General features: G+C 38.1%; 1 protein-coding gene across 7 annotated transcripts in view; it reads right to left on the reverse strand.

Annotated features, from left to right (window-relative positions):
* Positions 1–533: 533 nt before the first annotated feature.
* LOC146559118 (CUE domain-containing protein 1-like) overlaps positions 534–19,858 on the reverse strand; it is a 33,076-nt gene continuing 13,751 nt past the window's right edge. For 3 of the 7 annotated variants that reach the window (XM_085244832.1, XM_085244829.1, XM_085244831.1), the window contains 7 exons: positions 18,227–18,485; positions 14,941–15,006; positions 14,651–14,749; positions 13,754–13,847; positions 10,320–10,378; positions 9,236–9,305; positions 534–6,035 (listed from right to left, as the gene is read on the reverse strand). In XM_085244832.1, the coding sequence (XP_085100958.1) occupies position 6,035; positions 9,236–9,305; positions 10,320–10,378; positions 13,754–13,847; positions 14,651–14,749; positions 14,941–15,006; positions 18,227–18,485 (648 nt within the window). In that variant the 3' untranslated portion in view covers positions 534–6,034. The remainder of the gene's footprint in view (positions 6,036–9,235; positions 9,306–10,319; positions 10,379–13,753; positions 13,848–14,650; positions 14,750–14,940; positions 15,007–18,226; positions 18,486–19,858) is intronic. The other 4 variants (XM_085244833.1, XM_085244836.1, XM_085244834.1 and 1 more) reach the window with 4 other exon arrangements.

A 19,858-nucleotide genomic window follows, 5' to 3' on the forward strand; every position in this document is an offset into this window, starting at 1 on the left:
GGGAAGGAAATACTCCCTTTTAATAGGAATAAACTTCAGTCAGAAACTGTAATTGAAGATATATGTGACCACAGAGTGTCATCATGGTGTTTACCAATTTTAGAACTGAGTAACTGAGCAAGAAGGGCCATATCAAGACGGTGACCAAGAACATAACAAAACTTCTGCAAGGACAGAAAAACCTGCCACAAGAGGAGCCATCTCATCAGCTACAGCCTGTTTGAAGCTAATCCAAATGTTTTTAAAACTAAAAGAGTAAGAGAAAAAAATATTTTAAGATATGAGATCAAATGTTCATGTTTTTGAGCTGAATTACAGGTACTCCATTGAACTCCATGGCAATCCTTCACATTGTGGTGGCAACATTATGTTTTGAAGCTGGTTCTGACCATCAGTGATGTGGTGAGTGGCCAGAATGACGGAAAGATGAATGCTACAAACAATCCTCTGAGAAACTGGTTAGACTTGAAAATGGGGTATTAGTTCGTCTTTCAGGATAGCGATGACCTAAAGTATACTGGCAACACAAAATGTTACTTTATAGAAAAAAAATCTTTATTGGTTGTGTTAATGTATTCACAAATACAGTTTACAGACAAATCAGGGTAGAAAAAAATTACATAACCATCACAAAATGAGGAAGAAACGAATTCTCTAATTCCCACCTTCTTCAGACGCCAAGCAATTGAGCCAAATTGTAAAGTTACTAGTTGTAGCTGTATTCACACATAAATTTCAGAGAGCAGAATTAGTTTGGGATGTTCAGTTGTCCTTTCTCATATATACACATGGGCATATACATGTATACATTTAATATGCATTTGTAAATAACCTGCTTTTACCCTGCTGGAGATACTCTAGCAATGATTGCACTAGAATATTACCTACAGTATTCACACAATGGCACAATCCACTTCACATGGACTTTGTACTAGCGAGTTGGCAGGTTCAAGACTGGCTAATATAAGATCCAAATGCATTCTTACAAGCACGAGGGTGTGGTGTATGTGCAAAAACAAAAGAATTTGAAATCAAACAATAGACAGTTTTCTGTTTCGCATTTTAAAGAACATGGGACCCAGTAAATTTTACCTACTTAAAAGTGTTCAACATGTTGTATGTTTCTTGCTCTCTCTGTATAGTCTTACAGGTGCGTTCATAAGCCCATATGCACTGTAAACAACTCACCAGTATCAAACTTGTTGTTTTTTTTCTGGCTATCTAATATGACTGATGCAGCTGAACATGTAGTTATGTAAAAAGGATTTCTCAGCTCTTAGTCTACTAGTTAGTATATTCCACAAAAATACATGTTAGAACATTTCCTTGTATCTGCCTTATTTTAATGGAACGCTAATGTTGTTAATATACACTAAAATAAATCAAATTGATAACATTTAGATTTGATCTGCAAATTTTGAACCATTTTCAACATCCAACATTAAAGTGAAAAATGTTGCTTTAAATTAGTTAATTATAACACAATTCAGTTACAGCTGTAATTATATTGTATTTCCACTTTTAATCTTTTACCTGATTTAAAAAAAAATGTACGTAGTAAATATAAGGTTTTTTATGGGATGTTTATGTTTGTTTGGTTCTAAAAACAAAAAATAAACAAAAACATATATCCTTTGGATTCAGTGTTTTGGAAGACTAAGTATTGAGCAGTACAAACATTACAGAAAAAAAGTCTGAAATCAGAAAACCTGATTTGCTATTGCTAAATGGCTGTTTCATAAAGTTCAAATGAAAAAGAAAAGTATTTCTGGTCTCTGTTTCAAATGGGCAATCCATTGTTGCTTCGGTGAAATATGAGATTTTTGTGCTTCTGTTTGTTAAGATATCTAGTGTTAGACTTCCCTGAGGAGGAGAACACAAAGTATCCTTAAACAACAACCAACCATCCTATATAAATCAGATAGACAAGCATTGCCTTCAACTACCCTGTAGGACATTATGCTGCTGTTACTATTCCTGTTGTGCACATTATGCTACATTTAATCAGCCAACAGGATTTTGAATGCATTTCCTACATGTTTTTAGGAAGTGGGTGAAAAGTCAAACAAAAAGCCCATTCAGGCTTCCTGCCTCTTTACAAAACTGATTAAAGCTTTTGTTTATTCTTCTAGGTCCGACATGGAAACCAAGTTTCAGAATCAAACTGTCAAATATTCAAATTTGACAGTTTGACCTGCATTTTACAGTAACATAATCTATATGAGAAACAAAACAAGGACTACAGAAAACCTCATCTAACACTTCACCTGATTCTAATCTGGAATTTGTCCCTTGAAAATACACCATATGTCCTAACATCGATACTTTAAATTGCTGACTTTACTACACAACAACATAGCCTCATCTCTTAAAGGACCAGCACAGTGGTTGGCATGTTTCTTTCTGTTAAAGCTGTTTTTGTTTTTGTGTTTTGCCCTGGTGCAAAAAACAAACAAACATTAAAATCAACACTGACATAATATCAACATTTTTTCTAGCATTTCTTTCACCAGGAACACAAAATTCTTTTGTCCAAACACAGTTCTAAAGATAGACCCATTGACATCAGTGACCATGGAAAGGATTACCACAGGTTCTGTATGCTGTGATGTGTAGACAGACATCCATAACTTAAATTCTTCTGTTACATCCATGTTAAGTTATGTTCAATATGGTCTGAAAACTTCCTGTAAGGCACCATGAATTCTTGAGTTTTTGATTTCTTTTAAAAAACAAACAAAACAAACCAAAATCTGCAATTTTAGAGGCCAAATGCTGCACTAGGTTTACCAGCCAATCTTTATCTATCTGCTACTTGTGACACATCAGGTAGTTTCTTGAAAAAGACAAAACTAGTGAGGTCAATATTGATGAGACACTGACAAACCGAACTTCAAAATTAACCTTTGCAAAGTAATTGGCCAGAACACGCATTTAACACTGCAATGGTCCTTTGAGAAATTACGTATTTGACATCACTGACAAGTAAAGTTTACTCATCATCAAATAATCCAGTAGAGCAGACAAATCCAGAATGGTTTATTTATCAAGCTGCAATTTACTTGCTTTGTACTGTTAGTTCACTCATACAAGTAGGTCCATAGGTATGGGACTTAAGGATTAAGAGAATTACCGCATTGACTGTCTAGTTATCACAGAAAAGTTTATATACAGTCCCAAATTTACAGAATCTCATAAATAATTAAAGAAGCTAACATAACTTTAAATGTGTTTTCAAAAATTAGATGACCTTTGCAGCACATGACAACCCCAAGTCTAGAATCTACAGACATCACTAAATGCTGCAATTACTTCCTTGGAAGTTTTATGGTTTCTCAAAGTCAGCTGAGATTTTTGTTAGATGCATCTATGGCATCAATTTGAGAACCCTAGGTGACTTCTTTCTCACGTTATTGCATTGCAATACTGTCAGAAATCTTGACCTTTAACCTTGAGGTCGACGTCATTGAGATTAAAATTTGTCCAAGATTTTTAGAAGATGTACCAAGGGTATCAACTTGAAGCACCTATATTAAATTCACAAACTTCAAGGCCCACCTACCTTCCTGCCCGGCGGGGTGATGACAATACCTTTTACCGTTTAGGGGTAAAAAGCATGCTATGTCAAGTTGAGAATATGTGACCAAGTTGGCTAAATGTATTATTCAATCAATTTTGCAGTATTTGTTTGAATCTGAGAAGACATCATAGCCACACACTTCAGAATTCATTATACTGTTTTTATCAGCATTCACTGCAGTCACCTTCTCAATTTCCTTTTCCCATCATTCTAGTACAAGTTCATCTTGATTTCATCTTCCAAAGGAAAGGATTCTTTTTTCCCCCCCAGAACTGATCGGGCTCCCCAAGAGGTTTTCTGGCTTTTTCAATTTTGAACTCCCTGTTCTTGAGTGTAACCAGTATTTGGACCTTCTTGTAAACCTCTATTCACAATCGTGAAGTAATCTCTTGATTGCAGAGAATGACAATCATAGGCAGATGGCTAGATGTTGTGTTTTTCTAAATCGAGGAAAGAGTACACAACAAGCATCCACTTTAGTTGTCTTCTGTGGCCAGTGAGCATGGCCAGTGCATTCCTGCTTTTTAGGAATGTACCACATCTCTGATATGGTCGCTACCAAAGTTCTTGCTTGCTCTGATAGATTTAAGTTGGTTTTTAAGCCAAATTATGGTCTGCTTCCTGTGCATCAAGATCAATGGACCTCATATTGAGAATTCAGGGGAAAAGATGCCAAATATAAGTTCAACCCTTGGAATCATAGCTGAATCTTTTATCAGATTACTTTATCATGCAATGATATGAGAACAGGCATCACCTGGTCATCAAACATTTTGCAATACTTTTGTTAAACCCATTTGTTAAATTAAAGCAGTTACATATTGTTTGATTTCTTTTGTTCTTCCCAACATTACAATTAACAATCCACAATAGGTTCACAGCTACACGTGCAAATAAAAACAGTAGAAAGATGAAGATGAAAATCCCACAAACATTTTTTCTGTTGTCATTTTGTTCAGCCACCAGATTTCACAAACCCACAACCATCTTATTGTTTATAGAACCATCACTTGTAAATATGCTTTCCTTCAGGAAATAAAGACAAAAAATGATCTGCATGAAGATTTTTGGAAACCTGGCACCTAATTAGGACCTGACTCTTCTGTCACCTACCAGTAACAGGCTTCACACGATAAGGGTGGAATGTGCGTCGGGTTCAAGCTACCAAGGTGAAGCCGTGAACAAGATGAGAACCTTCATCAACTTAACAACATTTCAACATATTGGTTGTTGGTCCTACCTTCCAGGCAGTCAGTCATTTGCTGCTATACACAAGTTTTACAAAAATGTCTTGTTCAGTGTTCAGTTTTTCCTTTGAGTACATCTTGTTATTTTCACTAGCAATAATTGCTATCCCAATTGACATCGAAGTGAATAATGGACGTACCTCGCCAACTAAACTAGGTAGTATTAGCTGATAACTTCCCATCTCCACTGTTGGGTTTCGATCATGTATTAAAAATAAAATAAAACAAGATGGCAACAATGACAAATGCCAAACTCAAGGCCCAAACTCAATGGGGAGGGGTGACTGTGAAGATTTTATTCAAATTTAGTCATTCCTGTCATTTCACCTTTAAATGGCCATAGCCTAAAAGCTCCAAATTTGCATTCAGACTGGGTTAGACAATAATGTATGTGAAGGACTTTGTGTACCAGTTAACCTTATGAAGCCTAATAAGATGCTGATGTTTTCCCTGGCTTGACAGCTTCTAGTTGGTCACCCTGGGTTAATGTTCGAACAGCACAGTGCCTACAGTACTACTGAAATAGACAACAACGCAAACTGAAAAATTTCACCTTGCCAAACAAACAAACAAAAAAATAATAAAATAGTAAACTGCTCCATACCCTGCAACACCCTTATTTCCCAGAACACCATTCTTTAAAAACACAGCCTAATGGTTATTTTGTCCATGGTGACATTTTGACATTTAGGCAGCCACAGACAACCACAATATTTGTACACCAAAAAAATTCAGTTACATAAAAAGCTAAATATTACAATGCTTGAGAAAATGAGGTAAAAAAAAAAAAAGCCCTACATGGTTTAGTGTATATAAAGATGCATGTTCACACTTTGGATTTGAAATGCCTAGTATGCTGTAGTACAGGACTGGAGAAGGGTTTGTATGGAAAGAGCTTCACTATGCTAGTATTCCTCCACAGTGGATTAAAAGAAGTCATCAACAAATACTGTAAGGAATAACGTGTGTTCCTTTATGTTCAAAATGATATATCAATAAAATGTTAGAACACAGAGATTATGCATTTACAAAGTTTTTGCCCAGTGGCTGGGAACAGTCTGATTCCTCTTTCAGGGGTGGGCAGGGGTGTCTTAACTCTTCAGATGATTTGGACAGGAGCAAGTAGGAACAACACGAGCTAGAAAACCACTGCCCGTGGGTGATGCTGTAGTCACCTTGGAAACCGATATGGAGCAGCACGGGAGGATCTGAAAAGCAAAGAGTCTAGATGATTATGATTTTATACCAAAACAAAATCTGTGCCTTTTTTTCCTTCTTTTTTTAAAAGAAGCTTTTGAAAAGTCCAAGTGATCACAGAAGATCACATTCAATATCTTTTATCCAATATTTCTATCATCGCTCTGTCTCCAATAAACCTGAGTGGTTTCTTTGATATAATCATTTTCTAATTTCTCATCACTCCCAATGAAAATATTAAAATGTTTTCAACTCTGCCACCTCCCGCCCAGCCTCCTTTTTGTTCGTGTCAACATTTCAGAAACATACACCATAGCAGGTCCCTATCTCTGCACTGCTATCCTTTTGTTACAAGTCACCTCTGATGCTTATGCCTACCCACGCCACACTGCCTGCATTCTTCTCTTCACCCCTCTTTTTGACTCTATGATATCCAATATGGGCTCAAATTGTGGTCATAAATATTTTGTACTTGTAAATCAGTTTTGTATTTGTAAATCAGGATTTGTATGTGTAAAAAGAATTTGTGTGTGCGTAAAAAAGATTTGTGTGTGGCCAAAAAATGCCTGTGAAACTCTCGCACTCAAGTTTCAAGTTACAAGTACGAATTTTGACCCTATTTTTCTTCCTTTCATCTGATTAGTCAATGTCATGTCAATCACAAATTTAACTATCCAATCAGAGAACAGATGGGTTTGTCTGTCAGAGGGGCGCAGGTCCTTGAAGGGTAATACAGTTTGAAGCTGGAGGCTCTCTATATAAATAGCCGATAGAAGCTAGGTCCTGTAACTTTCAGCAGCTGTTGAAATGATAAAGTTGTGGTATATCAGTGGATAGAAACACCATTATTACTTTAGGATTAGTTTAACACAAAGTCAGGGCTGACCCGGGACCATTGCTGTGAGTCACAGTGCGCAGCATAAAGGTCCTTTCACATCGGACGCAGGATGTGCTGCTAATGCTAACTGCTAACTAAAAGCCAAGGATCCAGAATTTGTTGTGCTGGCTGCTGAGCTCTGTGGGTTTTTGCAGCAGCTCTACCTGTACTAGATGCACCTGCTCCTTGTCGTTTCTATCTCAGACTTTATGTCCTCTACAAGAGTTTCTGTTTTTTTTGCTAGTTCTTCAAATGTTCAATAAAAACATGTATGCTCACGAAGAAAGCTTTGTAACTATCCCCACTAGTGAAGACTGTCATTTCCAAAACACTGCCCCCCCACCCCCGCAGTCCACAGCGCTGTTGAAAAGGCTCTGGAGGTCCCTGTATTAAGCACGTAAACCTGAGACACAAAAATCACCAAACTGAGACCACCACAGATTGGTTTTTTTCATGGTGATGAAGGAAAACGCTGGGCTGGCATGTAAAAGGGCATTTATTCCCTTCAAGGACCTGAAGCTCCATAAAGCACCCACCTGTTCTCTGATTGGATAGTTAAATTTGTGATTGACATAAAATTGGTCAATCAGATGAAAGGAAGAAAAGTAGGGTCAAAATTCGTACTTGTAACTTGCAGAGTTTCACACGTATTTTTTTGACTAAGTCCACACACAAATCTTTTTTTACGCACACACAAATTCTTTTTACACATACAAATCCTGATTTACAAGTACAAAATATTTATGACCACAATTTGAGCCCATCATATGACACTTTACATGGTTGATCTGAAGTATTTAATTTAATTCAGTCTCTCCAGTGTATACCTCCATTTTACCAGGAACTCTTCCATCTGCTTCTTACTCCCACTACCGATCATAATATCATCACATACCACCCCTACCTTTAACCCATATGTCACTCCTATTGCACACCTCCCCACATATGTCCTGCACCACCATCCCGCAGTTCTCTCCCACTCCTCTACATCACCCTTGATCTTGAGAGTCCGTAACAGTATTCCTCTCGAAGAAGCATCTTTTTTTATCCACCTCTATTCTTGGCAGTCCTTGTAAAGACTGAATGCTCCTGTGGAGGTGCTGGTGTTTCCCATTATGGGTGAGAAGACGCAGTTGCGCATGTGTCATTTTGGACACAGGTCCCACCTTTCAGGACAGTTGCATGCAGATACCACTGCAGATGACACTTATTTGTCCCCATGCAACTGGAAATGTGGTCACAGAACATCTTCTCCATCATGATTAGGTGTGGGTTAAAAAAAACAAAACCAAAAAAAAAAAAAGATTTACCCGATTCAATTTTTTTTTAGTTTGAATAATGCGATATCGATTCATTAAATCCTGAATCGAATTTTAAATATAAATGCATTTTGCCAGAAATGCTAGAAATCTCAAGTTAAAGCTCACAAAACTACTTGCACAACCACCAAAGAGCTAAAACAGCACGTGAAAGCAAGTAAAAGGTTTCGGCACAAAGATCTAAACACACTCGGCGCCATGTATGCAGAATTGCCGTCGGGTGCTGAAAGCTGACATCTCACATGAAGCTGCAGGTTTCCTCACTCTCCAACCAAAATTCACTGAACCAGCAGCAAAAGAAGATCAAAACTACGCGTCATGTTTGATAAACATCGTCATTAGTTCCCTCTTACTTTTGCTGCTCTGCTTCCATCATGATAAGATCGCGCTTTGTGCACAGCTCTCTCTCAGTGTGTTTCAAGAACAGTTTGCTATAAAAAAAAAAATTTCTCTGTTTCTGTATTATTCGCTTGCTTATTACGCACCAGTCTACTGTTGTGTTCAGTGCCGTCAGCCACTGTTTTGCTTTTGTTTGTTTTTTTCTGCTGTTCAATACCGAAGACATGTAAACTTTTACAAGTTATGCCAAATTGCAACATGCTTAGCTATGTCTCCAATAAAACTTCAGCACTTCAGCAGCAGCAGTTACTGTTCATATGTTGATTCATGGTTTTCTTCAGATTTTGATCTATTGCAGAATATTTATCTGCCATAATAAGCGAGGCCAGCAAAATCTCCTTTATATTTTTCTGTGTTTTATCCTCAGTTACTACAGTCTCACATTATCAGCTTTGGTTTTTTATACATAGATATAATTCTGATCATTTATCTGTACATATCCATATTCTTTTAGAATATTTATGACTGTCGGAGTCAAAATTGAATCAAATCTGGATCAAATCAGTTAAAGAAATTGAAATCGATGCCCAGCCCTAATCATGATGCAGGATATATAAAGTGGTCACTGTACATAGACTCATTTAAGAACTGTAAAAATAACAAAAGATTATCTTACCATGATATTGTCTCACTGCGTTTTTCAGTTTCTTCCTGAGTGTTTGCTCTTCTAGGCTGGCCATCTTCCTCTGGACACACACAAAAGTAAATGAACAGTTACATGTGCACCTAAAAAACTTAAAAAGTGCTCTAACATTCTCACACATTTATACTTCGATGGATGCACTGAAGAGCAACTCAAGGCTAGTATATTACCCAAGGATATATAACCTGTGATTAGTAGAAGACCTGCTCTACCTCCTGAGTTACCAGTCCAAATTTTAGGTAGGGTTAGGGTAAGACGGACAACAGTGTTCCCAAACAAAGGCAAAACAAAATTGGCTACTCATTTTTCATTTCATGCTGAAAAATCAAGCTGCTGCCAATCCTATCCTTTTCAGGTGGTATTTCATGGTGGATCCAAATATGACAGTACTTTTACTGCATTAATCAATCAATCAATACAATGACAAAGCCTGTACTGTGTTTTACAGACAGCTGAAGATACTCCTGTGTCCTTCTCTTGACTATCTCCTGTACATGTTTTTCATTTGAACCACACATTATGGTCGTACCGAAGGACATGTTGCATCAGGTCCTGTGTCAGATTTGCTTTTTCACATTAAAGGAGTAGTTTGGTTCCTTTGTGACCTTTATGCAAGTATCCACCCACAGCTGGGTTTGGAAAAGAAGACAAATTATGTCTAATGTGGTCAGAAGTTCAGTTTCCTGTCAGAAAGTTATTTAGGTTTTTAAAACCTTTTTTTAAACTGGCTAAGACACATTTTGCCGCCAAACCCAAATATGCCAAAATATTACATTGCTTAAGTTGTGTACCAGTCCTCTTCTGAATTTCCGAACTGGAACTATGCCCACCACAAAGTTGGTTAGGACTAATTCTTTAAAACTAAAATGTGGCTCAGTTACTTATCTTTGTGTTTTAATGCAAGGATTGAAAACACAGAATCACTGTTAGGGTGCTTTATGCTTTAACCATTACTCTCTCTCTGAGGTCTGACCTTTAAGCTAGATCAGTCAGGAAACACTCCTCTACATTATAGCATGAAACCCATTAGCATTGTATGGTTCACATGATTTCTTACCACAGTGGTGTCCTTCTACATCATCAAGAAGATTGGCTGTAGAGTTGGCTGTGCCCAATCTGGAAAGGAGTTTAGTTAAGAGCCACAAAACTCAGCCAGATCAATCTCTCAGAGTTCATGGACTCACAAACATGGAGAAATAAATGCAATTATGGAAGCTTGTGCATGGCTAGCAATAATATGAGAACCAAAAACCTCGGTAACAATGGCACAGACTATGGAACTGCTTTTCTCAGAATATGACAACAATGATGGTGCTTAGCTCCTTATGAATAACACTGGTCCACCAGAGGTGGCAAAACTGCACATCTGTCACTTCAGTAGATGGTTTTGTAAAAGTACTGATAAAAAGTACAGCCTCTGAAATATCCAAAATACAGTAAAAATGCAATTTAAAAAGTAGCTTATTGAAGGACATATCTACCAGCTATTACTGAGGACAGCTAACAGAACCTTATGTCATGTTAATATACCAATAAAATGATCTTACTGGAATACAAACATTATGGGAAAAAAAGCTTAGAAAAAACAAACAAAATTTAACAAATGCCTGTCCTATTAAGTGAGTATACTCATGGGTTAAAGTGGGATTCAGCAGGTGTGAGAAACCTAAGATCAATTGTAGTGGTGCAGCAAGGAGTAACTTAGAAATCATTCACAGTGATTTCTGTTGTGTGCTCCAGCAGATTATTTTGTATACAGCCTGTGGTCATCTAACCTGTGCTGCTCTAAGTTTTATTGTTGAGATTGTCTATACCAGGCTTTTTGTGGATGGAAAGGATGGTGGAGGCCTTCAGACAGGTGGGAACAGTGGCATGAATCAGGGAAAGGTTGAACAATCTGGTGAGGATGCCTGCCTGAGCTCCTCTGCAATTTTGAGGCTCCTGTTGGGGGGCTCTGGCCTTTGTATTTGGTGAGGGCTTGGATTCCTCTCCACACCTGGTAGGAGATGTTATCAGTAAGACGGCCTCCACACTCTCCTATAGGCCCTCCTTGGCCAGTTCGATGCCCCTCCTCAGGTTGGCTCTGGTAGTGCTGTCCCTCAGCCTGAGTTACGAATTCTGACCAGAGCCTGTACTTCATTTGTCATCCAAGATTTTCGATTAGGGAAAATGCAAACAGTTTAGGTCACTGTCACATTCTCTACACTTTCTTTAATGTAGAAAAGGACAGACTAAGTGAAGGTCACCAGTAGGGATGGGTACCGGTGTCCGGTGCGTTCTGACATAAACGGTAGTAACCAGACCGAAAAGCAGCGCACATTTCGGTGCTTTATTTCGGTGCTTTTTTTTCCTGAGCTGTGATACACTTCTAGCCAATCATTTTACGTTTCCCAGGATAGTAGGCGGGGCCAGGTACGTACGTTCAGTTAGAGCAGAGCTACAGATTAAAAATGTCCAAGGCGAAGCGGTCAAAAGTCTGGCTGTACTTCACAGCAAAAGATGCAAACTCAGCAGCAACAAGTGCTTTAAGCTGATACTGTGATACTGTCAAAGGAGGTAACACCAAGAATCCGATGAAACACCTGGCGACGCATAGCGGTTTTTTTTAAAAGCCGAGAAATGCGCCGTATTTGATAGCTTGCTGCGAGACCTCACACTGTGCACGTTGGGTGGGTTGCCAGTTATCGGACCCGGAGCAACATCCCCCAAAAACCCGAAGAATAGAGTCCTGGCCCCTAGCCCTGCCAGTGTAGCAGAAATGATGAGGATGATGATGCAGCAGCAGCCGTTCTTCTCTGCGTGAGTAGCTTAATGTTGTTCGAGTGTAATTTACGTTGAGTAGGCTAACCACGTTATTACATTAACGCATGTAAGGTGAACTAGCAAACATCATCATAGCTACATGCGGCTGTCTTCTTGTTTGATGGCAGATACTCCCTTCACCCTGGACAAAAAGGCTAAAATGACCAAAGAAAAAGTGGGAAACAGCTGAACATGAGAGGTTTTTGGACAAAGTTTGTGTTTTTTTCCATTGTTTAAGCACTGCTTCCAGCCAAGAGTGATACCATATATGCCCCATAGCTGCAGAAAAGGCTAACATTGTTATCTTTTTACAAAAAAAACAGCTGAACATGAGAGGTTTTTGGACAAAGTTTGTGTTCTCCATTCTTTAAGCACCGGTTTGAGCACCGTTTAAGCACCGTCACCGTTTCAAAAGTACCGATTTGGCACCGGTATCGGATAAAACCTAAACGATACCCATCCCTAGTCACCAGGTCCTGCTGTTCAAAGATGGACCAGTCTGTTAGATCAAACCCACCCTCATGGGGCCATTTCACCAGAGTGCACGCAGATATCCCTTTGTTTTGCACACAGATGTCAGTTTTTGTCTAATCAGCCATTCCCCATTTCTCCAACAGTTGCTTGCTGGGTTCAGAGAAGATGAAGGAAGACAGCTGAGCCAAGCTGGTTTCTGCAGTTGGAAACTAGCTGTGAGCTGGCTGGCAACTGGGAAGCATGGCCGCAATGGTATACCAGAGGAAGTGTGGAATAAAAGAAAGTGTGAGCGAACCCCAAAGGAAGTGTCATCAGTGTCTTGCTGGAGCCCTCCCCTCACAGCCTCAGCCTCCTACAACTCTATTGCATCAACTGAACACAATTGTGCCTAAAATTGTCCACCATGTTTCACCATGCTTAAAATGCCAAATTTTAGACCTTTCATGTCACCTGTGATCACAAGTTCAGATGTATATCAATTCACTATGTTCAGTTTAAACACTGGTTTAAACTGAACGTAGTGTTAGAGTGTCAGGTTGATGGTGTTTTAGCCTTCAGGTGTACTAAAAGACAGTCAAGGGGGTTAGCAAGTATCCAAATATTGTTGTATGATCAAACAACACTACCAACACACAAAGTTTAATGTTAGTGACTTATGAAATCAAACACTTATCAAATTAATTACTAAAACACTAAAACAAGACAAGAACGTTCTGCAATTTTAACTAATTACTTATTTACATACTACTCAGTTAAATTTTTCTTCTTACTCTTTCTTCATAATGTAGTCCATCGTGGAATGCTACTTGTATAGTGCTTTTCTGAGCACTCAAAAGACTTGTGTTGCTTTTTATGTCTCATTACAAAGGACTTTCATTCTATGCCTTTAAGTGCTTTGTCTCATACACACAAACAACTAAAGGAGCAACTTAGTGTTTAGTATCTTTCCCAAGGTATTTCTACATGCAGACCGGAGGACCCAGGAGTTGAGTCACCGATTAGCACTTAACAGCAGTAAAAAGAAACAAGTACTATCAACAGTAAAAAAAATTCTTCTGTGTGTAGTGTACTAGAAGTCTAACCATTATCATAACAGTTTTGAAAGTGGTTTTGATTTAATGTGTTGTTTTAGCTACTGTACTGCCTCACAACATGAAATGGAACCTTTTTAAAAATACAAGAATCTCAGCCTAACCACATTTACATAAAGGATACGAATGATGCTTCAGGAGTGTCCTCCTTTTTGACTTTCTTCTCTTTGTCTTTTCTGAAAATGTTCTGGCAATTTCAAACAGCTTCTTTCTTGTTGCTGAAGGTGAAAAAAACAACTTCCTGCTCCATTAATCAAACTACAAAATGACTATAAATACTAATCAATCAATCAAGGCTTTATTTGCCACGTGCAGGTTGCCCTGCAGTGAAATAGGACCCCCCCCCAACCTTACACACACAACACGGACATCACATGGGGATACAGGTCGTAGATCGGTAGCGTTACAGAAAAACACTGAAATATACACTACAATGGGAAAGTACAAGAGGAAAAAAAGAGACCTCTACTCATGCTGAGCTCTTGGGAGGACAGCATGAGAACGGGAAACAAAAAAACTCCTCTGCACATAAAAGTAATGCCACTGTTTTGCACATGTCTCACTCTGTATATTTTATTTTATTTATTTTATATATTCTATTCATTGTTTACTCTATTTAATTTGTAAAATATGTGTACACACACACACACACGTAGAAAAATATTTAGTATACACATCCAGAAATGCATATACTATTATATATTGTACATATATTTATTAGTTTCAGATGTAGCCATTCTTGTATTTTGCTTGTTTACATTATTGTATTTTGCACAACTCTGTTGCTTGTGAAGCTCGCACACAAGAATTTCACTCACATGTGCTGTACCAATGTACCTGCACATGTGATGTGACAATAAAAGTGATTTGATTTGATTTGATTTGAAGTACATAAATGTCCACAGCACAACAAGCCACGGGGTCGGGTGGGGGGTGAGGAGTAATCCAAAGCAAACACAGCAGCCATCCTGCTAGGTAGGTATTGTGAAACAATAATACTACTGTAAATCAGCAGACTTACATTTGCCCATGTGTTTGAGTTTGTCTCTGAACGCATCATCTGAGATGGCCTCCATGGAAGCTCCAGAGTACTGGTCTCCTGCACACATACACAGAAGCACTACCACACAGTACACTTATGCATCTGAAGATCAAATATATCAAACGTAAAAATGCACAGTGTGATATATTGAGTGCAAATTTTTGATGCAGCTAACACAGTGAATGCACAAACACATAAACCAGTACTCTGTACAATTTAGACAGAGCTCAAAGTAGCTTAGCAGACAAATCTTGATGAGTGATATCTACCTGTGGAATTCTCCAAGCTAGTTGAATGATTGGACTTTGATTTCTTTGACTCATACTTCAAGCGATCTAAAAAGAGAGCAGATGTTATGACCACTAATGTGTGTTGCCCAGATGTGACGAGCTCTAGCATAAAAGTAATATGACCCAAATTTAAATTCTTAATCTCAGTTTCTGCTGGGAAAGGCAAACTGTTAGAGCTCTGGCACATTGTAGAGTAAATGCAGCAACTTCTTGTGCAAATCTTTCACAATAAACGTACAGAGATATATCCCACTACTTATAGTGAACTATCACTAAGAAGTTGACTTTTCATGAATACTAGCCACCCCAAAATAGGTTTTGTTTAATGAACACAGATTTCTTGTTTTGGGGTGACTGCCAAGCATATGCAGATGTGTTTGAGAGTTCTCCTTTTTCAGATTTTGGTTCCAGCATTCTCTAGACTTAGCAAGCTTTAGCTTTTTTGTTAATACTGTGTTGTATGAGAGCAAACCTTTAAATTTTATTACTTTAACCAAAGTAATAAAAACAAACCAAGCATAATACTTAAGCATAAAAGCAGACCTTGGCAATAACAAAGCAAAATAAAACAAGAAAAAAAAACAGTTTTCTGCACTGTGCAGTTTTCTTTAAACAATTATGTTTACATTCAGTGGTCCTCAGCAAAACACAATGTGGAAAAGGAAAAAAAAAAAAAAAAAAAAAGAAATAAAGAACATGTTAACTTAAAAAAATAAAAATAAAATAAAAATAAAAAAATAAAACAATGTGTGCTTTCGCAGTCAGTAATTTTCTAATGTTATATAATAGAAAAAGAATGGTAATATACGAATAAATATACATAGATTAGTTTGCACGCCAGCCAATACATGTAATCTTCCTAGTGTGTTGCGGGTCTACACCGGGGTCTCCTCCTGGTAGGACATTCACAGTCGGGACACCTTATCCAGGAGTCTACAGCAATCTCCTTCCAATGTGGAGGAGTAGCTGCTCTACTCTGAGCTCCCTACTCTGTTGCTAAGGGATAAGCCATCCACCTTTCAGAGAAAGCTAATTTCCTCCATGCTCTAATACAAAAAGATAAGGCCTAGATTCATAGATTTATTACATTTCTCAAAAACAATGTGCTATCTGGTGGCAGATGGTTGCATAACATTTATGACAATAATTTACAGGCATTGGGCATCAATTAAAATTTTAACAATTAGATTAGACAACTAGTCTGGTACCGACTAGCCATGATTAGTCAGCAAGTCAACTACTCGCCCACGTCACTATTTAGTATTAGACAAAGGTAACTGGATTGAATACAAAATGTGAACTTAAATTATGTTTTTATTCATTAAGGGAAAAAGAACTACCTTGCCCTATGTGAAAAAGTAATTTAAATGATAAATTAACTGTCATTAACCACCTTTTTGGAAAGTTGAGTTCAATTTCGCTAGGCCTAACTTACCAAGAACCTGTCTGGCAAAGTGAAATAGGCTATGCAGGAAACACAACACATAATATAATCTAAAGAAACTTAAGAATAGATGAGAAAAAAACACAAGTGATATCTACTAGTCTGGAAAGGGTTGCAAATCTTTACCAAGCATTGGCACTCCAGCAAAACGCAGTGAGAGCCATTACCCACAAATGGATATAACCTGGAACAGTGGTGAACCTTCCTAGTAGTGGAAGGTCTACCAATGCTATTCCAAAAGAGCATCAACGGTTCATCCAGGAGGTCACAAAAAAAAGAAAAGAAAATACACTAAAGGAATTCCATCCTTACTTTCACTGAACTTAACTAAGTTGACTGCTCATAATTCAGCACTAAGAAAGAGACCAGGTAAAAACTCTGTCCATGTAAGAATTCCAAGGCAAAATCCACTGCTGACCAAAAAGAATGCAAAAGCCTCTATTCCACCATCACCTACTTAGCTGGACTTGACTTTCTGTTCTTAGGGTTTTCCATTACGTAGGTAGTATCTAGCTTCCAGTCGAGCAAGACATTGCTAGCTCTTGCCGCTGAGTTGTTTTTAATCTTCTATTTTAGGCATATTTGTGTTTTGTCAGCCTCCTGTGATTCCTTCCCCACTCAATCGTGGGTTTAACTCTAGAAAAATCGTCAATTATTACGTTTTTAGTGGATTAAGTCCATCAATAAGCAGTTACTTCACATGTCTGTCTCGTTAAACCATTAAACTGGAAGTCCAGTGAAGAGGTGCAAACGTTTACCATCAGTTTAGCAGCAGCTATGCCATCACCTCAATGTCTTGTTGTGTTGTTTGTGTCACATACAACAAAGAACTTTCATTCAGCCTTGGTCCAACAAACCCATCTACATTCAGGTGGATCATCCAAAACCAAGTAGAGCAGAGTACAGTCAAGTCAAGCCGAGTAGGTGCTAGTGCAAAAGAGGCAAAAGGCTGATCTCAGAATTGGCAAAAAATTTCCGTAAGGATTTTGGGAAAAAATTCTGTGGCTAACAAGACAAACATTGAACTTTATGGAAGATTACATCCGATTACATCTGGCGTAAAACTAACACTGCACTTCATGAAATAAACAAACAAGTCATATTAGCATGGTTGTGGTAGTGTGATGGGCTAGGTGCACAACACTGTAAAAGGACTTGACAGCTCTTCAGTATTAACAGTATCTTATTAAGTATTTTTTAAATTCCAATACATCAGGTAAGTACAATAAGATATAAGACGAGGCAGTGCAACAGTACTGACCCACACATATGGTTCTTACACACACACTGGACTTTCTGGACTTTGTTTTTGCACAACACTGGTCACTATATTCTTCATTTCCAGTTAATACTTGTACAGCTGCTGTTATTGTGTATATATTTATTTATATTTAGATTTCTTCATACATTCTTATATAGTTCTATATTGTGTATTGTGTATTTTGTTGTACAGTTATTTTATTTTCAACTTTAATTTATATATTTTATCTTATTCTTCCCAGTTAAATTTACCCTTCATTCTAATTTGTGTTGTACAGTTATTTCATTTTTAACCTTAATTTATATTCTATTCCTTCCTAGTTAAATTTACCCTTTTTAATTTTTCATATTTATTTCCTATCTTATTCATAGCCTTTTCCTTTTTTGTTTTTCTTTAGGTCACGAGCAGTTGTCCAAGCATTTCACTACATATCGTACTGTGTATGACTGTGTACGTGACAAATAAAATTTGAATTTGAATTTGAATTTGAATTTTGAACTCACAGGCTCATGTTGACATTAATGGCAGAATTTTTCTGTGTATACTGTGAACAGGAATACCTTTCTCTAAGGCAATGAGAAACTCGTGGTTGCGTTGTAGCTCTCTCATAAACTCCTCGTTCTGCAGGAACAGTGCGATACGCTCATCTTCCAGATACTGTTTCAGTTTCTTGTCTTGCTCTGTAGCTGCTGTTGTTAAACCAGGACCCCCAGTGGTTCCGGCAGCAGACCCAGAACCAGACTGTACTGTCCACTGACTTAATGAAGAAACTGACGAGGAGGACGGTGACAGCTGAGACAGACTGTTCTGAGAGCTCTGCTGAGAAAAAAAAAAGGATTAATGTATGTATCAATCTGTACTCAGGATTACTATTATTTTGTCTAAACCAGTGGCACCAATGCCAAAAATGCAAAAAAAGACCAAAACAAAAAAAACCCTTTATGAGATCCCTGTGACTGTTCGTCATTGCATCATAGAAATCAAATCAAAATAATAACTGAAACAGAAAAGTGCATGAAAAACAAATTTTGTACCAGCACTGGCCACAAATGTCCATCCATCCATTCATTCGCTTCCGCTTATCCTTTTCAGGGTCGCGGGGGGCGCTGGAGCCTATCCCAGCTGTCATAGGGCGAGAGGCGGGGTACACCCTGGACAGGTCGCCAGTCTGTCGCAGGGCCAACACACAGGGACAGACAACCATTCGCGCTCACATTCACTCCCGCATTTACACCTATGGACAATTTAGATTTCTCAATTAACCTATCCCCACAAAGTGCATGTCTTTGGACGGTGGGAGGAAGCCGGAGTACCCGGAGGGAACCCACGCAAACACGGGGAGAACATGCAAACTCCACACAGAAAGACCCTGTCACAAATGTATTGTAGAATAAACTAAGAGGTAGATGTGAAGAAAAATTGATGGAAAAACTGCTGTGCCTGTGTGTTAAATGCAGGTCAATAAATCAAATGAGGATGAGGCGGTAAAAGACAATGGTGAGGATAAATACTAAATAAACAACACACGAATTCATGTAAAAAACAGAGCAGCTGTTTGGAGGGGGTCTAATTTTTGATCAGGGTACACAGATGTGAACAAAACTGTTGATCATTTTCCACTAAAGAAAAAAAAAGTTCAGTGGTGACAGAAAAAAATGAAATAAAATTATAATTTTATTATTATTATTTTAAATTCTAAAAGTGTGAATTTGAGTGTGAACGCTTGTCTGTCTCTCCGTGTTAGCTGTGCGATAGCCTGGGACAAGCTTCAGGACAAGCTTCATATTCACAAGAATTTCAGAAAGTTTACTCTGACTTTGAGACCAAGGTCACTGAGATTCAAACTTGTTCAATACTTTTAGTAGATGCACCTGTGGGATCAATTTGAAAATTCTCATCACACACTTGACACACCAATTGTGTCAATTTGAAGCTCTTACATCACTTTGTTCTCAAGTTATTGCATTTACAAACTTGAGTGTCCACACTGCCCAGTGGGGTGACGATAATACCCCAGCAGCCTTTAACAGTCGAGGGGTAGAAATGAAGCAAAGAAAAAAAAAACATTGAACCTACAGTGAAAAACAGAGGAGGCATGGACATGTTCTGGGGATGCTTTGCTGCATGTGACACAGGGTGTCTTGAATCTATGCAGTGTACAATTAAATCTCCAGACTATCAAGCCATTCTGG

The sequence above is a fragment of the Mchenga conophoros genome, linkage group LG14 (genome assembly GCF_057382185.1).
Source record: "Mchenga conophoros isolate Kocher_MC1m ecotype Shallow Benthic linkage group LG14, M_conophoros_male_GT1.1, whole genome shotgun sequence".
NCBI classification, from domain to species: Eukaryota; Metazoa; Chordata; class Actinopteri; order Cichliformes; family Cichlidae; genus Mchenga; species Mchenga conophoros.